The sequence below is a fragment of the Procambarus clarkii genome, chromosome 10 (genome assembly GCF_040958095.1).
Source record: "Procambarus clarkii isolate CNS0578487 chromosome 10, FALCON_Pclarkii_2.0, whole genome shotgun sequence".
NCBI classification, from domain to species: domain Eukaryota; kingdom Metazoa; phylum Arthropoda; class Malacostraca; order Decapoda; family Cambaridae; genus Procambarus; species Procambarus clarkii.
The window spans coordinates 20925366-20942551 of NC_091159.1; the positions used below are offsets into that span (position 1 = coordinate 20925366).

Consider the following 17186-nt stretch of genomic DNA (forward strand, 5'->3'; position numbering starts at 1 on the left):
CTTAGTATGTATTTTAACTCTGTCGTCCTTAGCACCATGATAATGAACATATCTTGCAATTGCTCTAATAAACACTTGCTGCTAATAAGGACAATCTGGATACGAAAAAAGAAGGAATCTAAGTACAAGAACTCTGATACAGCTGTGAACAAATGGTTAACCCAGCAACCTTCTGTTTATAATGTATGCAAACAAATATTCTGTTCATAATGTATGCAAATTCTTTTAACAAACTCTGGCTATTCAAAGGTGACGAGCCAACTGCTCGGCTCGACAAAGGTAAATAGAAATACAATACAGTATAATATCACCGTTTTCTACAAATTTATTTATTACTAATATAATAAAGTATCAAAAGGAGGTGCCAAGGCCATAAGACTGAACTGTATATTCTGATCACAAATAACTGTTAAAATATGCTAAAATAAATGTTGAGCTATTTTAAGAAAAAATTATTGATTCACATTAATTACATAATTACACTGTACAGTATACCATATGCAGTATTTGAAAAAATTAAAATGCCCTTATCCTATTGGGACGTTATGTTGTAAAATGTACAAATAACCCACTCAATGTGGAAGTTATGTCTACTAATACTATTGGGTACTGGCCTAGGAAGGTTAGGTGCATTAGTAAAGGTTCTGCCACTTTTGGCACGATACAAGCATGACATTTGTCACTCTTCAGTGAGAACAGGCTACATGAAATATACAGTACAGCATTCCCTATGAACTAAAGTATACAGTATATATGATAGGTATAAATGTAATTGAAGCGTGTGCTATAGCACTTTATTCTTTAAATATATGATGGGAACCAAAAATAAAGACAGGGAATTTGTAACTAAATTGTTGAGGTCAATTTTATGCAAGGGATGGCTTATACTGCATATACAATTGTAACAAAATATTTCATATTACCCTGTAAAACTTAAAAGCTGGATTGCTGGAATAAACTTAACAAAGGTGACAATATGCTGTTTATGAGGACACATCTGATGCAGAGTGGTAGACAGTTGGAACACGTTAGGTGAGGTGGTGGTGGAAGCCAAAACTGTCACTAATTTCAAAGCATTATGTAACAAAGAGTGCTGGGAAGACAGGACACCACGAGCGTAGCTCTCATCCTGTAACTACACTTAGGTAAATATATATAAAGCCACCAGGCATGACAAGGTTCATCTCGTCAAGACATTTACATGCACTGAAGAAATCTGATAACATGAACCTTAACACCTGCTAAGCCCAAACACAGAGAAGCCAACATTAAATTATTTTTCTCCCAGCATAAATATGGAAGTGCAAAACCCCCAAGACCAAACGGACAGACCTTGAACCAATAAGGCTGGCAGAGATAGTGAATGACAGGAAAATACTGTACAGGTAAAATACAGACATGCTAATGTACTTAAATTTGTACATTTTTCTTATACTGTATAACTAAAAAATTTTTTTTTTTTAATATTTTACTGTGATCTTCATTTTCTAATATGAGGAGTGCTCTTATTTCTATGAACTTGTTTGTGTGGTATTTCTGTAGCTAATATACCATTAACAAGCAATGGAAACAAATTACTTTTATTTCCTTAAAAGTGTATAGGCTTATAATCAGAATAACAATCATTAAATGCTGAGACCTATTATTATTTTACAGAATACAGTACCATATATTAAATCAATGACATGAAAATTTTCTTAATACAGTCTACTATATAATTTCTAAATAAGGCCTATGAAACAAAAAAAAGTACAAAAATATATATTTATTAAACTATTGCTTACATACTGTTACTTAGAAACATGTACAGTACAGTATTTTACATACCACAATCATGTGCAGTCTTGGAAACTTTCCTAAATCAATTAACCCATTATCTTTTAAAAAGTGAATTTTTTTGTATTTTCTTTTTCATTTTACGAGCATCGATCCATCCTTTATCTTTCAGCTTTCTTTTATTATCAGAAATTATGCGTTCATACTTCTCCTGCGAATCCTCAGTAGTGGTACTTCCATCTTCGGTGTCTGAATCACTGAAATTGACTCCCTTTTTCTTGCCAATTTTACTTGTCAGAGCTGATGTAACTTGGAGTGGGTTATATAGCAGTGTATCACCAGTAGATGCTAAAGGCTGTGTTTCTGCATTTGAAATTTCTGGTGCCGACAGAGTTGCTTTAGTTGTTTTAGTATCTACTGGTGCCAGCAATTTTGTGCGCGCATCTAAAGTAGCAGATTTAAATGTCATATTCATAGAGCTTTCTTTTTCAATGTCATCAAACAAATCTTCATTTTCACCTGGTAACAGATCATCATGCATACCCAAACCTATTCCATTCATCTTGGGTACAGTATATTTTTGTGTATGTTGACTGTCTTCAAACTTTACTGAAGAACTTTCAAGATTTTCAGAGTTTTCACTCATCTGGCTAAAACGGTTTTCATCATCTTTTCTAATTCTGTCAACCTCATTGCCGCATCTGTTCAAAATGGAATGACCTTGGTGAGCTGCTCCTTGCGTTTTAGGAGACATTGTTCTTTTTCTCACATCGTCTTCCCGTTCTTCACATTCCAATTTACAGTTCTCTGTTTCAAGAGTGCCTGCCATCATATCAGGGGAAGAAGATTTAGAAGTACCTTTAGCTTTAGATGCAGAAATCCATCCAGATGAAGTGCTACTGTCTACATTAGTGCCTATTTGCACATCATCAATGTGTTTTTGACTATTGTATAATCTTTTTGAAGAGATAAATCCACTGCCACAGCTACTAGTCGAGGGTTTTGCTTCCTCACCCACAAGAAGCTGCAAATGAAGCACATATTTACCTCTTACAAAAATTTGCCAAAAATATTAAAAAGCCTTATTAACTAGATATGGTATGATTGCACTGGATCAAATGAGTTAAGCATATTGTCAAATGAGTTTCCCCTGTTCCTCCTCCTCTCAACCTTTCCTTGTAACTCAGGAACAAGCCTTGCTGAACATCCCTGAATGTTTTCTTGCTTTTAGGTAGTATAATAGATATAGGAATTCATTTAAGAAGTGTAATGAGTTCTGACTGTATGAATTCAAGGAATATGAGAGCATAATTAACACAGAGTATAATGAATAGAGTATACTGAATTTAATGGGAATAATGTGTCAAGAAAATTTAAGAAAGTATATGAGGTTGAGCATAAAGGTTGCATCTCCTATCTTTTTTTTAACCAGTGCTTTAACTGTACCAAAAACTTTCCTTCCCCTTTTCTGAATCTTTCAACTTTCATAAAAAGAGGAATTTGTGCAAGCAATCACACATCAAATTCATATATATTTTATATGAAAAATTAACATTAATTTTTTAATGATAATCTCGTACACACACGAAACACAATTTCAAATAGACTACATAAATATCTATCACTCTCTACATAAACAACTGTATCATCTGCATACATAAAATTTAAACTCCCCAATGAGACAAATTATGCTAGTTCCTATTACCAGTTATTTTCTTCAAACACACTCATGGCTAAACAATTCCAATGCTTAATCTCTATTTCTCTCCTTTGTTTTGTTATACTTTTTCCAATTTCATTTAAATTCACTCCTTTGTACATATTTATACATTTTGTTCACGTTAAAAACAGGCAAGCAAAATACTCTGACTTTTTATGTACTACAAATACTTTAAGGATTGCTAATGGTATCTGGCATTGCAAAGTGTAGAAACAATTAGTAAACATACATTTACAGATGAGTCTGTGTGCACAGTAATGCATTCACTCTAAGAGAAAATATACTTAGTCAAAGAATATCTAATTTGGAAAACAGTCAAAAATATGAACTGAAACACAAGAACATATTATAAAAACTTACCTCAACCTGATTGGTATCAGCTCCACCCTTGCAACTTAAATTATTCTGAAGACAGAATGTTCGAATGTGTTCCACCAGAGCAGGACCAAACTTTTGAACTTTAGCTTCAACCAGCCCCTCAACTGGCAAAAAATAAAATATATATACTTTCCTGAATATATAAGTACAATTTGATACATATCCAAATTATTAATAGCAATTACACACATAAAACACTATAATGAACTAGGTATCCACACAACAGAGAAAACTAACTTTTTCTCAAGGCATTTAATGTAGTAGGCCTATCCTGAGTGAGTAACAGCAATATTCTGTTTGTTGCAACCAAATATGGCATGAATCCATTTTCTTCTCCGAGACGATTTCGTAGTTTTAACAGCGACTTGTACAACTCGGTCTGAAAGAAGAAAACCCAAGGTAATATGCCTGTTCAACACATTCAGAGCCAATACTTAAAGCTTATGTTTTCATTATTCATAAGTTCATTAACTTACACTCATACATCACAAAAGTTATTATGTTTTCTTTAAAGTCTTATCATTGCAAATTAAGAAAATATTTATCCTTTTTGTTTGCTTAAGGAGTATTTATTGTTAACTATAAATTTATTTTGTAGCATATGATTTGCAGTACTGTACTGCATATCTAGGTAATATCATTTGGGGAAAATAAAGAAAAATACATATACTGTATCATCTTCAGATTCACAAAACCTTTATCAAACAAAGGGTTTGAACATATTGAAATAGCACGTGCATGCATCACAATGAATTAGTCGAGCAATTTTCAAATTTCTGTAAAAGAAAGTATGCCTTATTTATTATTTAGTAAACATATTAGATTAAAATTAACATTCTTGCATTTTGTACACTGCTGGTGTGACATCTATCTGAAAAGAACCAGCATTTAATAGGCCAGCTATTTGCAATACAGTACTGTAAGCAATACAGTACTGTAAACAAGTGTTTACGATAATTTTACATTCGTTCAGCTGTTTATTATGTTATATTTTTACGTGTATATTTTTGCAACAGCTTATTGTATGGTACAGTATAATGAAAACAAAAATAACACTTGCACTGCAATTTATATTAGCATTATGATATTGAAATCTCAATAGAATCCCAAAGAAATCACCACAAACATGCAAGAAAATTTGGGTAGAGAACTGCAAGGTGCCAAGTTGTATAGCACTCTTACCATATGACCTACAAGGCTCAACTCATTCAAAGGTGGGTGGCTTGAACAATCTGCATCAAATTCTAATGCAAAATGTTTGCAGAATTTCAAGAAAATTTATGAATCGATGATGCATACTGCATCATCAGAACACATATGTATTTTGGATGAAACATACTGCCACCGTGGAAATGTGTGCGCGTTCAGACAGGTTTACATTCTCTCTCCATTTAACATACCTTCAGTTTCCCTTCTCTAGGATCTTCCGGTTCTTCTGCTTCCTGCTTCTCTTCTTTTATTTCTGAAGTGCTAAGACCTGCTCTGAGTGGCTCAGTGACAGGAGCTATGCCAGGAGTTCCAGGTAAGAGCTTCTTGCTGGTTTGTTTGCTTAGGAAGTCACTGCAAATTTATATAAAAAAATTCCCTTATGTTATTAAATTGTTGTCTTGGAAATGAACTCTCAAATAGTTATTAAGCTACAGAATCCATATTTTGACTTGTGTAATACTGCTTGCTGCACCTGAGGAACAAAAGCCAGTAATCTAACAGACCTAAATCTCTCTCTCTCATCCATGGCTGAATAATGACTGACGCCCAGATTGGTGTAATAATGTCAATTAAAGACTGATGCCCAGTTGGCGTAATACTGTTAAATTTAGAGAAGAGATTTTATTTAGGATGTGCAAGAGTTAATTTACAATAAATGACCGATTTTATATTATTGAAGGTGTATCCCATAATTGTGTAACGATCCCATGGTTGTTCCATATAGTGTATATGAATGGAAAAGGTTAAGGTAAGAATATTTGACAAGAGGTCAAAGCTACATTCAATGAATGTAGAATGGGGAAGTACATTTGGAACATCCATTTGTCAAACATGCATGATAGGTTAAAATTTAAATAATAAATGCTAAAATACTTTATGAAGAGCCTAGAGCAGGGCAGGCAAAGACAAATCCTGAAAGGTTTTTTCAGATAATTAAAAAAAACCAGCGTTGAATGTAATGAAACGCCATTTTCTGGGTGAGTCCCGGAGGCTCCCCGGAGCTATCCCAGGCTGATATGCTAATGTCAGACTTTGGCATCAGTCATGTGTATGGAGTTCTTAGGCCTACCGGGGACCACGGCCAGAACCGGGCCCCCTCAGAGAGGCAAGGGGAGCAATGGCCTATAGAAGCCCCCGTGTAGTTGGAAGCATTCTATGTCTGCCATCGACCGGAACAGGCACCCAGAAAGGTAAGCGCCCCAAAACAAACCCCTATTCTGGTTAAAATTGCTACCTAAAACCGAACTAGTGGATAGAACTCCCCAACCGAAAACAAGCAAACTAGTGTGACGTCACACACTGCCGCGCCGCTGTCTGCGCAGCTCCCCCCTCCCTGGGAGGGGGAAGGGGGAGCCCCAGACCCCCCGCGCCGGCTACCCACACCTCAGTTCTTGAGGCTGGATGTCAAAAACGCGAAAAAACGCCGACCGGAGGGAGGGAGGGATGCCGGGGAGCCTCCGGGACTCACCCAGAAAATGGCGTTTCATTACATTCAACGCTGGTTTTCTGGGGGGAGCCCCGTCGGCTCCCCGGAGCTAACTACCCACAGACAGAAAAAGAGGGACTTACCTGGGAGGCGGTCGTCGCTCACCCCTCAACTCGAAGCCGAGACAACTGGCTGCAACCGCCGACCCAAAGCAACACAGGCCCGACGAGGCCCAGGGACATTCACAAGGTAACGAGCAGCCAGGACCCTGTTCGACCGCCAAAATCCCCGCGCCCGAATATCAGACCAAGACATATTCCCAAAGACGGCAGCAAGAGCCGCGAACTTACGAACGTCATGGGCACGGGGGTAGACCGCAGGCTGGCTGGACCTAATAACCCTGCGGACGACCTGAGAGACCCGAACCCGCGAACAGGGAAGAAGGGAAACCGGATCAACCCACAGCGCGTCCCCGGACACAGAAGCTGTGGCGCGCAAATAACGGCGAAGCGCCGCAACCGGACACAAAACATGATGCACCCCCGGCCTGACCAACCAAGCATCAACCACCCATGGACCCCTCCGGAACGCAGCAGTCTCATTCTTCGCCAGAAAAGAAGGAGACGGCTGCAAACGAACAAAACTATCACCACGACCAAAAGAGCAGAAACCCCTGCGCCAGAGGAGAGCATGAAGCTCCCCTACCCGACCCCCAGAGGCCAAAGCCAACAAGAAAAGTGCCTTGGAAAAACAATCCTGGACCGAAGGGGCCACAACGAAACGAGGAGATGAAAGGAAAGCAAGCACTCTGTCCAAAGACCAGGACGGCTCAGGCGACGCATGAGCAGGCCGGAGGTGAAACAATGCACGAGACAGCTTGCGAAACGGCGCAGACGTAGCATCGATACCGAAAGCAAGCTGAAGCGGCTCCGCCAGCACCGCACGATGCGAAGCGACAGTGTTAGGCATAAGATGACGGTCCTGAAACAACCACGAGAGGAAGGACAAGACCACCCGAACAGACAAGGAGCTAACACGACGAAGACGCAAAAAGAAACGGAAGGACCGCCAGGAAACTTCATACTGCCACCGAGAAGAAGCCCTCAGGTGGGACACCAACAAGGAGGCCACCTGATCACCATAGAGATGATGATAGACTCGAGTCAAAAAAACCATACGCGAAGACTCGAGGAGAAGATCGAACCAGCTACGTGACGTACCGGCCCGATCTGCTGAAAGAGGCGGAGCCGCGGGAAAACCCTCGGGTTCGGACACCGAGCAACCAGCGCCTGAAACCAAGGCTGCGCCGGCCACCAAGGGGCCAGAAGGACAACTCTCCCCTGGTAAGTCTCTAAGCGAGTCAGGACCTGGAGCAACAGCCGAACCGGGGGAAAGAGGTACAGGAACCCCCACCTCGACCAGTCTAGCCGAAAGGCATCGACCCCGACGGCCTCGCAATCGGGGAAGGGCGCCGCATAAATGGGAAGACGCCGCGACCACGCCGACGCGAAGAGGTCCACTTCGGGGCGCCCGAACGTCTGGCAAAGCCAACGGAAGGACTCGTCGTCGACCGTCCACTCCGTGGAGAGGGGAACGAAGCGAGACAGGGCGTCGGCCAAGACGTTGGACACGCCCCGTACGTGAACCGCCAGGAGAGCCAAACCCCGAGAACTCAGCAGACGAGTCACCCGAAGCGACCAACCCCAAAGAGACAAGGACCGCATCGAACCCCCGCGGTTCAGGCAATGAACCACCGGAGAGCAGTCCGAATGGAGCCGAATCGTCGATCCGCGGGCCACCCGAATCCTCCCCAGAGCAAACCACACCGCCGCGAACTCCCGCACCGTACTGTGAGCTTGACGGAAGGACGGATCCCAACGCCCCTGGCCGGCCTGGTGAGCACTGGTCACAAAACCCCAGCCGAGAGACGACGCATCCGTGTACACATCGCGCGAGGGCTCGGGTAGGCGCCAAGGCACTGAACCCCGAAAAACCCGAAGAGGAAGCCGGTGACGCAGCAACCGACGCAAGTCCCCCGGGGGTCGAACTCTGCGATCGCGAGAGAGGCGGAAGGGGGAACCCCGAAGGAACCAGAACAGCCGTCAAAGCCAAACCCGACCCGGCGGGTAGACCACCATCGCGAAGTTCAGGCTCCCGCACAGCCCCTCGAGCAACCGCCGGGTGACCCGAGGGCCCTCCAGAAACAGACGAAGGCGGGACTGCAGCCGCAGGAGAGACTCCGGAGGGAGAGACAAAGAGGCGGTCCGAGAGTCCCACACAAGACCCAGCCAAGTCCGAACCTGAGAGGGAACCAGATGGGACTTCCTCAAGTTCACCAAGAACCCGAACCCGGCGAGCTGGGAAAGAACCAAATCCCTGGCTAGCAAGCAAGCTGACTGGCTGGGAGCCCAAACCAGCCAGTCGTCGAGGTAGGCCAACACCCGAACACCTAGGAGACGCAAACGAGCCACCACAACCCGTGTAAGGCGTGTGAACACGCGAGGTGCCAGGTTCAACCCGAACGGGAGACAACGAAAGCGGTAACTCAGACGCCCCACTACAAAACCGAGCCAGTCCCTGAACCGCGGATGAATCGGGACATGCCAATAAGCGTCCCGGAGGTCCAAGGACACCATCCAAGCTCCCGGCTCCAAGAGGAGCCGAACCGGAGACAGCGTAGTCATCCGAAAGGAGGGGCAATGAACCCAGGGGTTCAGACGGGACAAGTCCAGAATGAACCGCAGGTCCGCGCAGTCCCGTTTCGGAACCGGAAACAGACGGGAAACCCATCTGAGGGACGACATCGTTTCGACGACGCCCAAGCGTACCCACTCCAAGACGACTCGACAGAGCGCAGGGGAAGAAGCCTGCCCTGCCAGCCCCGACCCCCCAAAGGGGGGAGGGGCCACCCAACGCCACCGCAGGCCGCGAGACACGACCCGAAAGGCCAACGAATCGTGGGACCAGGCGCGGGCGAACAGCGCAAGCCGCCCCCCCATCGCCCCATCAAGGGGGCAAACCGCGAAAGGGCCGGCGACCCTTACGAGACCCAGAACCCCGCACAGCGCGAACACCGCGCCGACCAGACGAGGGAGGGTCCGCAGGAGGAGCCAACCCCAAACCTGACACCAGAGGCCTACCACGACGAGAGGAACCCCGAGCCCTGGCACGACCTTTCCGGGAAGACCCACCCCAGGACCCCCGGAAAACCAACAAGTCCGACATCGGACGACAAGCCGCCGACGCAGCCTGAATAAACTGCGCCACGGCCGACTCCCCAAACAGGAGAGGACAAAAAGGTGAAGAACGCCTAAGAGCCAGAGCCCAAGCAGATTCCACGGAGGAACCCAGCACCGCCTGCCGACACGCGAGACGGGAAGCATAGAACAGGGAAACCGCATCCCGCAAAATCGGCGTGAACAGCTTCAACAAGGCAGCCGACGAACGCGCAGCCGAGGACAAGGTGCCGGACCCCGGGACGGACCCAAGCGTCCCCACATCCTCCACGAGCCAATCCGAAGACAGCTCCAGGAGGGAAAAGAACCGCAAGGCCGAACACAAAAGGCCCCGGGCGCGCAAGTCCTCCGCCACGAGCGCCACCGAAAGGGAGGGAACCTGCACATGGAGCTGAATAACGCCCACATCGCGGGGAAGGGCAGGGGCAAACAAGCACTCATTCAGGTACTCAAGTTCACCCCCCAGGAAAACCTGAAGCACCGTGGAAGCTTCCCGCCACTCCAGCGTGCGGGAACGACAGAAGGAATGCCAGGAATCCAGACCAAACAAGGGGCAGTCTGCTAGCCAGGACGACTCCGGAACCTCGTAACGGAGCCAGAAAGGGAACGAAGTCCCAAACCTGAACGTGGACGGATCCATTTCCGAGGCATAATCCGGGTCACGCAGGAGGTAAGCTGCAAAGGCCGCTCACACCACACCAGGTTGGATGCGATAAGCCGAAAACCTCCGGAAGGACGGAACCGACGTACCCGGGGGAACACGGAACCGAACCCGGGGAGGGGCCGACACCAAATCCAACTCGTACGCAGAGGGGGGAAAAGAAAACCCCACTCCTTGTAACAATAAGCCCCGCTCAGTGGGAAGAAAAACCCAGGCGGGGTCCAGCGGGGCCCAAGGCCCCCAAGTCAGCCCCTCCCCAGCCTCGAGGTCCATCACCACAGGACCCGAGGCCGAGTCCTCTCCCCAAGCCCCGACCCCACAAGACAAGGACGGAGCAGCCGGAAAAGCTGGAGGAAGGGGGGCCCACTGGTCAGACCCTGAAGCTTCGGCCGGGAGACAAGACTCGAATGCCTCTGCCGCCCCCCCGGAAGGGGCAACCCCCGAAGCTGCCCGAGTCTCGAGATCAAGTAACCCCTGCTCCGACCCCGAAACCCTCAGACGCTTCGGGGCCGGAAGCAGGGGCGGGGGACCAGAACGAACAGAAGGGGAAGGACGAGGAGGTGCGGACTGAACCAGGATCAAAGCGACCCCCACCCCCAAGTCCGGGTCTCGAAAAGCAAAGCGGGGCAGCCCCGGGGCATCCGGGGAAGCAACCAACCGAGCGCGTTGCAACAGACGAAACCTAGACTGCAACGCACGTGCCGCCCGTACCCGAATAGAATCATCAGAGGATTGGGTAAATTGAGTCACAAGCAAGCAGCAACACTCACAGGACTCAGGGTCGAAAGTATCACCGACCCAACAGGCAGCGTGGCAGAGGCAAAAACAATGAGGGTCACCCTGAGACAAGGGGACCGAGCAACCCTCAAACTCGCACACAGCGAGTGGGGACTCCGGGGTCACATCCATCGGACCCACGCGCCCCCTAGGGGATTCCCAGGGTCCTGAGCGTTTACTTTAAGAGGACTCGCGCTCAGGTAGTCCCAGGCAGGGTGCTGCAAACCGGCGCCCAAAACTACCAAGCAAACTTCTAAAGCTGAACCCCAGGGACGTGTACACTCACGGGGACCTAGCAGGGGGCGCCACCAAGGAGAACAGTGGAAGGGCAAAAACAAACTGAATAAAAGGACAGAACCCCCCACCAGGCAAAAACAAAAAGAAAAACAAAACCCCGCAAGAGGACAGCGAACCCCAAGGAACAGAGCCGGCCGCGATGTCGGGAAATACAAGCTGAGCAGCACCCTGCGCCCCTACCAGTGCAAACTGCCTCTTACCTGCCGGTAACAAGGGAGAACAGAACACCCAAGAGCCCAACAGGCGGCCGAAAAACCGAAAGGTAAAACGGACCAGCAGAGGCAGACCCCGAGGAGCCTGTGGAAGGTGGCCCCAAGCCCCAAGGGCAGTACTTACAGGGCACCTAGGGAAGGCAGCCCTAGGCGCATGCAGCCCGAGTACTGAAGATAACTCCTGGCTCTCGCACCCACAAAACTAACACCACACGCAAAGCACAGTGCAGTAGCGACACCGGAGCCAGAGCACACGACCATCGCCTATAGCATCAGCCTCAAGAACTGAGGTGTGGGTAGCCGGCGCGGGGGGTCTGGGGCTCCCCCTTCCCCCTCCCGGGGAGGGGGGAGCTGCGCAGACAGCGGCGCGGCAGTGTGTGACGTCACACTAGTTTGCTTGTTTTCGGTTGGGGAGTTCTATCCACTAGTTCGGTTTTAGGTAGCAATTTTAACCAGAATAGGGGTTTGTTTTGGGGCGCTTACCTTTCTGGGTGCCTGTTCCGGTCGATGGCAGACATAGAATGCTTCCAACTACACGGGGGCTTCTATAGGCCATTGCTCCCCTTGCCTCTCTGAGGGGGCCCGGTTCTGGCCGTGGTCCCCGGTAGGCCTAAGAACTCCATACACATGACTGATGCCAAAGTCTGACATTAGCATATCAGCCTGGGATAGCTCCGGGGAGCCGACGGGGCTCCCCCCAGAAAAAGTAGGGATAAAACTGGGCCATTGAAAAATTATACTGGTCAGGTAACTGATAATGATGAAGAAACGAGTGGTAAGCTCAGTAAGTACTTTGTTTCTTTATTTACTAGGAAAGGATTGATATTATATGTGCAGCTGAAACAAATCTCTGTAGGTGGTGAAGAAGACAAGTTCACTGGCTTAGTGGTTCCCAGGAGTCATATTATTAAACAAATAGAAAAATTGAAGTACTGTACCTGTACAACAAAATTCCCAGGAACAATATTTTACCAGGGTCCTTAAAGATGCAAACATAAATTTAGTGAGCACTTGTCTTGCATATTTAATAAACCATTAGTCAAGCAGAGTACAAGAATCGATCACTTGATCAATAGAGCACTTCTGGTTATCAATCAGCTAATTAGCTTAACATTTACTGTAGGAAAATAGCTTGAATTGATAATTTAATACACCATTCATTTATATATTGAAAAACAGTTTAATAAAGATTCAAAACATAATTTTTCTAAGGGCTGCTCATATTTATTATTTTAATGTCTTTCTTTTCCAACTCTATCAAAATCAAAGGACCACGACTTTTCAACACACTCCCTCTGCATATAAGGGGAATAACTGGCCGGCCTCTCATAACGTTCTAGAGAGAAACACCTTCCAAGGATACCTGATCAACCCTAGCTGTTATTCATACATCATGCTGTGAGCACCTGTGTCCAACAACCCGGTTGGCCAGATCACCAATCAGGAGGCCTAGTCAGAGACCGAGCTGCCAGGACACTGATCTTTAGAATCACCTCAAGATCCACTATACAGTATTTCAAGCAGTTGATAGTGGAAAGGATAGTGACATTCTATATCATAACTAGCAAAGCCTTTGATACTGTGTATTAGAGACCTTTTTCCTATGAAAGGAAAATAGGGAAGGGTCTGGCTTACACTATTGGGTAAAAGACAGGAAAGGTGTTGTGACCACATTGTGGTCACAACACCTCAACTGTGACACAACAACAGTTTCAACTTTAAATTTATTATACCGTAAAAACATTAAATTGATTGTACCTTGGATTAAATAGGTAGCGATGGGCTGAATCTCCATTAGTGTTGGCAACAGTAGGTCTAACGGTCTTGATGACATAGCGCAGTTCTTCTAGCATTGTAGATGAAGGTTGCAACATTATTTTGCAGCTGTAAATTCAATTCACCTAATTAGCATTAGGAGGTAGTAGTCACACTTAATTTTAGGTCATAACCCAGCATATTATATCACCTTACTTTTGGACATGCAGTGTAGCCTACAAATCTTGACTACTGTACAGAATACATCAACCTAGAGCTACAGTAATCCAGATTCATGAATACCCAGATTTCTAGATACAGTATTTGACAATTTATGGTCAACTCAATGAATATTCATCACTCTACAAAGCCTTTTTCAACTAGATTTTCCCTATGCATTGCCAAGTCCAAACATGCCACGCAATCCATACAATCTTTCTCACATGCCTTCTCTGGAAGCTGTTTCAATTCAGGTACCTGACCCAAATACTAAACTCTTCCACTATGGAACCCAACGTGTTCATCTCTGTAATTGACTCAATGTTTTCATTCACTGTCTTTCCATTCTTCAACCACTGTACTTAGTAAATTAAATGCCTTTATAATTTTTAAACTCACCATAGTTTCCTTGATACATATATACAGTGAAACAATAACAGTACTTTTCTAATCCTTTGACAAAGTACCACTTTCTTGTGAATTATGGAAAATTCTCCACACTTATTGCATTTTTTTTTGCCACTACCAGTTCTTACAGTAATCTCTAGACACCTCATCTGTACCTGTGGCATTCCAACACTTCAACTTCTTCACTGATGTACTCTGCTCTTCCAAAGATATATCTGCTGTCAGACAGTTTCATTCATCTCACACCATTAAATTTAATCATACTCACATTAGCACCTCATCACTTCCACTCAATACTCTCTCAAATTATTATCCCTTCCTATTTCTAAGCTCTTCATCAATTAACATGCTTCTATTTCTAGCTTTAACTTTCCATTAAATCATTCGCCCATTTACCTCTTTTCCACAAGAGCTTTTTGTTTTCTCAATAATTATATTTTATTATATCAGTATCTCCTCATTCACTCTTTTTTTTTCTACTTAGTTAATTAAGATTCCATATACCACATTAATATTATAAACAATTTCGTTATTACACTCTGTTTTCACAAACATTTTTTATGGAAGAGGAGTTAGTGTGGCTTCATGAAGTATGTTCAAAAGGAATTTTCGACGCTTTCACATAGTGAAATACACTAGTATTAGGGAGGACTTGAAACATCTGTTAAGGGGGCATATCAATGTAAAATTAAAAGTGGTTCAATTTGCTTATAAATTTTTGTATGAAATGGTTATAGAAAGGGCTGCAGCTGGTCCAAGTTTCATCATCACACCCTAAACAGAAAAGGAGAAAAAAAATAAACCGAATTATGCAACGAATTTTCAAATAGTTTCAGGGAACACATGTGTCAACTAAAATCATTTCTATAACACTCAGATATTAAATTAAGCACATAATAAAGGATTCTAGTGATCAGTTTTATCAAAAAAGTGTTTAGTGCAATAATATAATTTTTCAAAGTTACTCTTCTAAAAAAATATGCAATATATGATACTTATAAATTTTTATAAAATCAACAAATAGACTTTGGACTAAAATGTCTACTAGATTCTGTAGAAGCACAAATGCTACATATAAGGTGTAATTTGCATGTAAATTGATTAATAAATGAAAGCTCTGAAGTAATTTGAAGGTGTAAATTACTTTCCAGAGTAAAATAAAGATCCAAGTTCGGCCACCTGTAGCTGAGCTTGACTTTGACAGATTTCGTTCATAATTGGCACCCTTGCAGATAGGCATCCATTGAGCAAGGTGTGCAAGTTTCATGCAAATCCCTTGATAACAAACGAGAAAAAAATATTGGCCAAAAAAAAAAAAGAAAAAAAAAAAAAAAAGAAAAAAAAAATTTTAAATATAAATATATTGCACATACATATTACAATTATTACAAGAGTTTGTGCTTCTACAGCACATAGTAGACATTTTAGTTGACACATGTGTTCCCTGAGATTATTTGAGAATGTTGAACATTCGTTGCATAATACGTTGTGTATTTTTTTTCTCCTTTTCTGTTTAGGGTGTGATGGTGAAACTTGGACCAGTTGCAGCCCTTTCTATAACCATTTCATAAAAAAATTTATAAGCAAATTGAACAACTTTTAATTTATAACGATTTAGAATGATATGCCCCCTTAATTATATACTGTACAGTACATGAAATAGGGACCCTCTGTTAGATCACAAACAAAAATGTATGGAACAATGGGTTTTGCCTCAGGTAACATATACATACAAGAAAGAAAGCGGAGCAAAGAACTGTGAAAAAACAGAAAATAAGAGTAATGTTCCCAAGGGTCATTGATGCCACATAATTTGCTACATAACATCAAAAATAAAAATATAACTTATCAGTGATTGGGATTTCTCAAGTCATCAGATTATGAATAAGAAGCAAGTAAGCAATGCAACACAATATGAGAAAGAGGGATGGCAGACATTAGTCTCAGTGGCTGAAAAATTATACTTTACTGTACATTTGACTACTATAATAACTACATAACTATGCCCAGTGATAACTATGACATGAATTAAAACATATTTTAATTTTCAATGGAGTTTGCATGGTTAAACAAGATATCCAAGCCTCTTTAGAAACTAATTTATTATTAAGCTAAATATATGACATGCACAAATATTTGTTTGACTAACTTGCGATCATCCAAAGCAAGACTTCCTTTTCTAGTTAGTCCAATGGAATCGTATGAGAAGGTAGAGACAGACCGTCCCCAACCTCCTCTTCCACGACCTCTACCCTCCCCTCCACTTTGTACAGTTGTCTCAGAAATGTACCCATCAAAAACTAACATTTTGGCTGGAAATGACAAATGCAAAAAATTAAGTGGAAGGTTGTAAAATTGAAATAAAACCTTTTTACAAATGCAACACTGGCAATCATATTGCTAGGATACTTTCTTAAATTAATATCATCCTCTAAATTATAATAATGTACAGTACAGTGATACCTCGGCACTCGAATGGCTCTGAACTAGAACAATTTGGCACTCAATCATTTTATTCAAGGGAAAAATAAACCCCTCGTTAGTCAACCGTTTAATTGGCACTCAGCATAGAATGAATTACATTCGAGTACCAAGGTATCACAGCACATACAATTCTCAAGTACTGAATTAAGCCAAGCATTTGTTTTTACCTTAATAATGACACAAACACCTAAATTATAACAGGAAAAGTTCTTACTTACAACATTCACCCATTTATACAGTGTAATCAAGAAGTTCCCAGACTGAATATGTACAGTATTGCCAGCACTAAATTCTGCATGTAATGCATGTAATAAAAGATTAAGTGTAATAAAATATTCAAACCTACCCTTTGTGTCTATTCTACATTGTACTTATGTTTTATATATTATAAAGATGATAGGATACTTACCTAATGCTTTCCAATAGGATTCACTGCGATTTTTCCCAGCACCAAATGTTGAGAGTCGTTTCCAGTGTGGCTTTACTCGTTGACAATTGGAACCTCGAATTATATATATTAGTGTTCCAATGGCACACGCCCCATTGCATCCCTGCGAAGATTAAAATACCGTCATCTCTCACCTAGCAAATTCAGATTTGTTTTTAATCAAAATATTTGAATTGGGCA

General features: G+C 43.5%; 1 protein-coding gene across 3 annotated transcripts in view; it reads right to left on the bottom strand.

Annotated features, from left to right (window-relative positions):
* Positions 1-300: 300 nt before the first annotated feature.
* Positions 301-17186, bottom strand: part of LOC123746314 (ATP-dependent DNA helicase RecQ) — a 32117-nt gene continuing 15231 nt past the window's right edge. For 2 of the 3 annotated variants that reach the window (XM_069321685.1, XM_045727714.2), the window contains exons 13-19: positions 16968-17109; positions 16224-16386; positions 13451-13576; positions 5275-5434; positions 4112-4253; positions 3857-3978; positions 1567-2800 (exon numbers count right to left, since the gene is read on the bottom strand). In XM_069321685.1, the coding sequence (XP_069177786.1) occupies positions 1874-2800; positions 3857-3978; positions 4112-4253; positions 5275-5434; positions 13451-13576; positions 16224-16386; positions 16968-17109 (1782 nt within the window). In that variant the 3' untranslated portion in view covers positions 1567-1873. Of the gene's footprint in view, positions 2801-3856; positions 3979-4111; positions 4254-5274; positions 5435-13450; positions 13577-16223; positions 16387-16967; positions 17110-17186 lie in introns of all 3 variants that reach the window. The other variant, XM_045727724.2, reaches the window with a different exon arrangement.